Source organism: Mustela nivalis (genome assembly GCF_964662115.1).
Source record: "Mustela nivalis genome assembly, chromosome: 7".
In the NCBI taxonomy this organism is placed as follows: domain Eukaryota; kingdom Metazoa; phylum Chordata; class Mammalia; order Carnivora; family Mustelidae; genus Mustela; species Mustela nivalis.
The window spans coordinates 4,563,943-4,571,002 of record NC_139026.1 but is presented as its reverse complement, the minus strand read 5'-3'; the positions used below and the strand labels follow the sequence as shown (position 1 = coordinate 4,571,002).

Below are 7,060 nucleotides of genomic sequence, written 5' to 3'. Positions count from 1 at the left end.
CCGCCTCTCCCCCGCCCCCACCCCCACTCATGCTCGCTCCCTCTCAAATAAATCTTCAAAAAATTTTAAAAAATAGAACACTGAAAGCAAGGGCCCAATGCAGGCATCGACTGGCCCTTCTAGTCTCTGCTCTTCTCAGATGAGTGGTTTTGAGTGGGCAGGACCCTCATAGGGGGTCTGTGAGGTAAAATTGGCTTTGTGATAATGCTCGAATGTTCTCTGCTTTCCCACTCTATCTCAGAGTCCCCAGTGGAATTTTTCAGAAGCTACGTGAGAAGTGATCTTGCAAAAGATTGAGCGCAGAAGTGGGTGTGAGACTCCAGCTGTCTTCTACTGAGTCAGGCATTAAAGAAATTTGTAAAAAGGGAGAGCAGTGTCACTCTTCTCACTTTTTGTGTGTTGGGAAATAGTTTTTCTTAAAATACGCTATTTATGTTGTCTGTAATGTGCTTATTTTCAAAATAATATTTTCATTCTCCATTTTAAAATGGTAAATGTTGAAGAGTCAAATCTATGTAAGCAGAAGCTAGGGGGTCCTAAGTGATTTTTAACGGCGCAAAGGGATTCTGAGACTCGGCTGGAGAACTGCTCTCGGTCCGCAGGCACAGGGGCTGGGCCTCGTTCTACTCCTCCACAGACCTCCAGCGCCCAGCGCATCCACGCAGCAAGCTGGCAAAGGTTTACGGGGTGCCTACCAATCATGTGGCTACAGGCACGATGACACAGCCATGAGCCAAAGGGACAAACATATGTGTCCATGCCATGTTGCTGCTGGAGTCTAGGGGCACTGTACCCAACGAGAGAGTGGATCGGCCATGGAGGAATTCAAAATGTCAGTGACACACACACAGAAGTAAAGAGCTGGACACACGGGCAGCAAATATGACACACGACAGGTTAATATCTTTAATATAGAACGAGCTCATACAAATTTATCAGACCCCAGTAGATAAGAGCAAAGGACACTGACCATCCACAGAAGAGGAAACACAACTGCTTAACATGGAAAGATGTTCTACTTTGCTAGAAAGCAAAGAAATGCAAACTGAAACACAGGTATGTCTCATCATCGGGCCAGCAAGCCTCGCCAGAGGATGCGACTCAGAGCCGGCAAGACGGTCCGACAGGCACGCGCGTCCTTGCTGGCGGCAGTGTCGATGGATACAAACGTTGCTGGACACCAGTCCGTCGATATGTCATAAGGGGCTCAAAGGTTTTCATATCCATCCAATAATCCCACCTCTGAGAATCTATCCTAAGGAAATAACTTGACGTTGGGGTAAAGCGTTATGTACGAAGAAATTCTTCCATTTCTGGTGGTGGGAGATTAGGTGACGAACGGCATGGGTGATCAGGCGTGGGCACTACTGTCCGTCTACGTGGCAGGAGGACACGGCCAGTTCAAACGCAGATTAGTACTAACGTGTAATGGGGAAGTCCCCTGATAGAAGCGAAAACACCCACACAGCATCGTTTCATCACAGAAGGTAGTGATCACCGCGGCGTCGCAACAAAAAGAAGAACCATGATGGGTGCGGGGAGAAGGGGGGGCCTGGCAGGAGCCACCAAAATGTTACGACTTTGCTCTTCTCAAGTTCTACCTTATTCTCCAACATTTCTGTAAGGTGTAGTTTGCTCTGACCGTGAAAAGACCTGGTGCCTTGTCACTTTCCGTGGAGTTAGTGACGTCGCAGTGAGCCGCGAGGGCCCCTCCCATTTCCTCCACGGAGTCTACGCTGTACGGCCGCCACCACTCCCCATGTCAGGACCCCAAGAGATGCCCTGGGGTCACCAGCCCTCTCCAAGTGGCCCTGTCCTACAACCAATCCTCTCCTGACGCGGGCAAGCTACCGCTGGTGGCCCCGTGAGGGGCTCTGCCCTGCCTTCTGCAGACTCCAGTCCTGACCTCAGCTCTGAGCGCCCGTCTAAGGCTTCGCAGGCACTGGAGAGCTGAGTTTGCCGGCAAGCATCTCCATCTCCTCCCCTCCTCCCACCCAAAGTCCTCTGCAGCAGGTGGTCCACGGGGATCCCTGTCATCCGACTGCAGGACTTGCGCCCTTAAGGTAGCCTAAGTAGGTCGTGCCCACCTGTCCCTCACATTCCTCCCCTATGGGCCGAACTGCCAGGACTGGTCACCCAGCAAGTGGCCTGTCACACTTGGCGGCAGGGACCCACACGCCAGGAAAAGTCATACCAGCACCTTCTCGGGGGTCCTGCGCCCCCGTCATTACTCACTCATCGTATACTTACCTGCGACCCACAAACCACCAGGTCTTTGCTTTTTCCTAGAAATCACGGAAATGCTTTAGGACACTAAGCCCAAGGTCACATTCTACATTCGGCCAGGAGGTCACCACTGATTCTAAATTCCATCTCAAACGATGCCCTGTTATGCCATGAGGCTTACTTACCAGGTGGGCTATCAGGTAGACCGGAAAAACCACAGTATAGTTCAAATAATGTCCACACCATGAAAGATATAAAACTTCCCCTCACATGCACGGTTTAACACTACTAACTGCCTGTCCCTCCTATACATCAATAGCTGTCCTCTTAAATCGAGAGAACTCCCAACCGGAGTCTGTACGCCGCTCCCCTCCCCCACTTCCTTCTCCAGCTTGACCCTCCCCGTCCCACGGTCTGGCTCTGGGCTGCACGGAGCGCGGGTCTCACCCTCTTCCACTGGGAACTCGGGCGTCTTCCACGGGAGCCACGTGGGGCCTCTTCTGAGTCTGACAGGGCAACCCCCCGAGCCTCTCGTCTACCCCCTTGCCAAGCTGCCGGAAGCGGTCCAGGGCGCAGATGCGCGACAGCACCACAACCAGGCCCACGAGCAGAAGCCCCAGCGGCCCAAACACAACTCCCGGAACCGAAGGGCGCTGGAGCAGCGGCCTGGACGGGGCGCGACCCCCCCACGGCAGAGGCCGGATCACGGGGCGGACAGGCAGCACGCCAGCCCCGCCCTCCGCGGCCGCGCCCTGCTGCGCTCCGAGGCACAGAGCCAGGGCTGCGCGCCACGCAAGCGCAGGAGGACTTCTGTGCCACGTGGGTAGGCCCAGGGGTCGGCGAGATGGCAGTTCCCGTCCTGCTTCCATGCGGGGTCTCTCGCCCTCAGCGGGCTGGGGCCCCATGGCAACCTTCAGGGTGCCTCCTACCCCCGGCAGGCATCCTGTCCACTCTCCCCGCCCCGGGGTCTGCACCCCTGCATCCACAGCCCCTCCGCCTAGCAGGCAGACAGTAGAGCACTGAGCACAAAGAGAAAGGGATCTGTACACCCCCCACTAGAGGTCCCACCCCCCCCCCCCCCAGAATGATGGCCCCACTGTGTGTCCTCCCCTCCCCCCATTCATGCTTGATGAGCACCACGGTCCCACTGGAACAGCCTTGGCTGGAATCCAGGGGGCCTGAAGCCTGTATTCAGGCAGTTCTTCAGCAGGGCGACTGGGCTAACAGAGTTTACAATGAGTGGGTGGCAGTGGTCCACGAACCCCAGCAGCCACTGAATGTCCTTGACCTTGCAAGGCAAGGCTGCTTTAAGAACGCAGTCACTGTCCCCAGCATCATCAAAACTCTCAGGAAGAATGGATGGACCCTAGGACCCAACCTCTGGGTGTCCCAAGACAGAGGTCTTCGGGTGGGTGCAGAGGCTAGCCTTCGGCCGTCAAGCCAGGACCATTCGGATAGGGCAGATGGACCCAGGATAAGACGCCTCATCTTCCCCATGGTCCAGGCAGTCATGTAAATACGGTTCATTTGGCATTAAATATGGCGAGAGCATCATGGTCCAAAGGGCTTGGCCAAGTCTCCTTTAGAAAGTGATTTCTGGGTGTTCCCTATGAGGAACCAAAAAGGCCATCCACCATCACAGGTGTAGCGTTGTCCCTTGGAATTTGGACCCAAGTGCCAGTTCTGTCCTGTCCCCACATTAGGACCAAGGCAGACTGCAGCTCTTTCCCGTTACAAACGCCACAGAGGCCCTGGTGTGGCCATCAGAGGCAAATACTCCTTCCTTAAGTGCTTAATGATGCATCCCAGAGGATTTGGGTCTCAAGCTAGGAGTCCCTGTTTTCTTAGACAAAGCCTAGACACCCGATGGGACAGCCCAGGCACGCTACACACAGCTTTGGAGACCTAGAGGTGGTGTGGGTGGCCAAGTGGGCCAAGGTGAAGGCCACATGTCGTCTGGAGACGGGAACAGGTCTCGAGCTAGACAGGCCTCCCACCAAGTGATGGGGGCAGAGGCGGGGCGGGGGGTGGGGGGACCCCACAAGCTGGCGGTGGCGGTTCTTACTGGGGCACCCGCCCCCCCTCAGCCCACCATGGGCCCCAGGGATGTATACATGAACAGGCCACCTGCGGTGGCTCCATGGAACGGCTCAGCGATCCCGAGTCACAGTGACTTCCTGCAGCAGGCCAGCTCCAGATTCCAGAACGCCCAGCGCCGTCAGAGCGCGGCGACTAAAGCCAAGCGCTTCTGCAGGTGCATCCTCTGGGGGCTTTCCCAGGGGCGACAACGGGACATACCGACTGTGGGTTCCCGCGAGGAGTGAAGCCTGCCCACCAGAAATGCTTGTGCCACACTCCCAGCAGGGAACACTTGGCCACCGCAGCAGAGTCGAGCCCCCCACCCCCCAGGCCTCCACCTGCTATTCCAGGGCCTGGCAGGGATGGTGATCAGCTGCGGGTGTGAAGCCAGACTCCCCGCCCTCACGTACCCAAAACACACCACCAGCCTGGCCAAAGTGGCTCCCCTCTGTCATCAGCAGGGAGTGCCATGGGGGCCTGCACAGGGTAGAGCGAGAGCGTCCGTGAACCTTATCAGGCTGGGAGAGATCTGCCCAAATGATGCGCAGCGGGCTGTGGGGTCACTGTGGCCGAGCAGCAGAGCTGCGGTCCCCAGGAGAGCGGGGTCTGCAAACAAGACAGGGGAAGCATGCACTGTGGGTCCAAGCTAGCACAGATCACTGGGAAGGAAGGTGGGTCACGGGGCGCCCAAGAGTGATGAAGGAAGATCTCCTTATGGAACAGGTCTGGAGAGGCAGGGAGGAAGGTCTTCAAACAAGGGCGACGCTGTTGTATGCACACTTCTACGTTGCAAAGGGCGTATGCTGTCTGCGTCGCTGCAGAGGCGACCCAGGCGGTGGCCGAATCTTAAAGGTTCCGTGCTCGTGTGGGCAGAGCCGGAGCTGGACTAGTCCCACTGGAGGCTGGATGCACGGGGCAAGGCCCTGTGCCCGTGGCAGCCAGCTGGCGACAGAGCATCTGCCGCTCGCGCACGGCCCGGTTAGAGGCAGAAGTCTTCCTGATCTGCGCGCGCCGCGCGTGCCGCAGTGGAGACTTGTAGGTTCTCCGCAACTCTGCCAGGAATCCCTGATAGTTGTTTCGCAAGGGGCTGTCAGGCTGCATGTGGGGGATCGCCCACTTCTCTGCCTCCCCAGTGAGCCGGGACACCAGGAACGCCACTCGCTCAGCCTCACCGGGGAAGCGGGAGGCCTGGAAGATCATGAACCTGTCCATTTGCATCAAGAACCCTGCCAGCTGGCCGGGGTCTCCAGAGAAGGGCTCGGGCAGGGAGGTTGGAGGCGTGGTCATGGGTCGGGTCCCATTGGAGGTAATTGCTGAGATGGGCGGGGTGATCTGCAGCGCCCCCGGAATCCGGGCCCTGGTGCGCAGCAAGGTCAGCTCTGCCATCACGCTCTCCAGCATGTTGGTAAGATTGGCCTTCTCCGCCCGCAGGGTCGAGGCCTCCCGCCTCAGCGCGGAGTTGGTGAGGCGCAGGGAGGTCAGGGTGTCGATGACGTCATCCATTTGGGCATTAGTAGATGCTGCAGAGGCCGGGTTCTCGGCTTTCGATGTCTGGGGTTGAACCATGTTGGCCAGAGGGCTGCCGAAGGCCCGGACGCGGGGGCTGGGAGAAGGGGCTGTGGGTGACCCAGAGCCTGAGCACCTGTGATGCTAGGTTTGGGCAGACCCCGACAGGAATCAGGGTTCCAGGCTGAGCGGCTGGGAAGACCGAACAAGAAGGCGGGGCCGACGGGGCCGAGAGCCGCGCACAGCCGGGACCAGGCAGAGCCGAGGCCGGGCAGGTGGTGCAGGCCCTGGGGGTGCCGACTCCGGAGGCGGCTCCTTTATCGCGGGCCTCTCCGGGCCACGGCGGGCTGCACAGGGGGTCGGGTTGTTCTGCGCCCTGAAGGAGGAAAAGATGTTTTAGAGAAACGTCTGGACTACGTGGAGGGGGGTGGAAGGGAAGGCCGCCGCGCGGGGGGGCGGGAAGCGGGCGGCGGGCAGGGGCGCCCGGGCCCGGAGCCCCCTCCCCGCGCGAGGCCCGGCGCCCACCTTGCGCAGAACAAAGAGCGGGTGCACCTGCGGCGGCGCGGGGGCCCGGGACCGGCGGCGGGCGCGTACCTGGGTCTCCGCGGCTTCCTCCGCGGCTCCGTCTGCCGCGCCGGCCGCGACCAAGATGGCCCGATCGGGGGACGCGGGCGGGCCGATGAGTCACGGCGGCGGCGGCCCGCGGAACTGCTTCCCGGTCAGGTCAGGCCGGGGCGGCGGCGGGAGGCGGGCGCGGGCGGCCTCGGGCGGGAGCACGAGTGGGCACCGGGGCCGGGGCCGGGTCGCAGCGGAGGGAGGGCGGGTCGCGGGCGGCCGGGGTGCGGGCGGGGCGGGCGCGGCGGCGGAGGCGGAGGCGGTGGCGGCGGCGGGCGGGCCTCGCGCGGGCCCCGCTGGTTGCCATGGAGATCGCCCGCTCCCGCGTGCGCGGCGGCGGCCGAAGCCCCGCCCCGGAAGTGGTGCGCGCAGCCCCGCCCCCAGGGCTACCGCTCCGCGTCTTCCTGCAGCAGCCAATCAGGGCCGCCCGGGTTCGCCGTTATTTTATTATTAGGATGGATGCCTTCCTGTTTTTGTAATTCTTCCTAAGGCTCCGAGCGGAGCTCTTGGTGTAATTACGTTTTTTTAATGAAACATTCTTTTCCTATTGTAACTTGAATACACATTCAGTATGATACATACTCATTGCAGCATATTTTGATGCCATGGAAGTTGTGAAAAAACAATTTCATAT

At 59.4% G+C, this 7,060-nt stretch overlaps 1 protein-coding gene across 2 annotated transcripts; it reads right to left on the bottom strand.

The window, feature by feature from the left end:
* Nucleotides 1-883: 883 nt before the first annotated feature.
* On the bottom strand, nt 884-6,675 carry RTL6 (retrotransposon Gag like 6). 2 transcript variants are annotated; one of them, XM_082739662.1, is made up of 2 exons: nt 6,406-6,675; nt 884-6,187 (listed from the first exon to the last, which is right to left on the bottom strand). In XM_082739662.1, exon 2 carries the CDS (start codon nt 5,869-5,871, stop codon nt 5,152-5,154), a length of 720 nt encoding a protein of 239 aa, XP_082595788.1. In that variant the 5' UTR covers nt 5,872-6,187; nt 6,406-6,675; the 3' UTR covers nt 884-5,151. The 2 variants fall into 2 exon arrangements, with proteins under 2 accessions (XP_082595788.1, XP_082595789.1); XM_082739663.1 differs by having other exon boundaries at nt 6,337-6,550.
* Between the last annotated feature and the right edge of the window lie 385 nt (nt 6,676-7,060).

Excerpts from the sequence above, each read along its gene's own strand:
- RTL6 (XM_082739662.1), bottom strand. The coding sequence starts at position 5,871 with ATGGTTCAACCCCAGACATCGAAAGCCGAGAACCCGGCCTCTGCAGCA.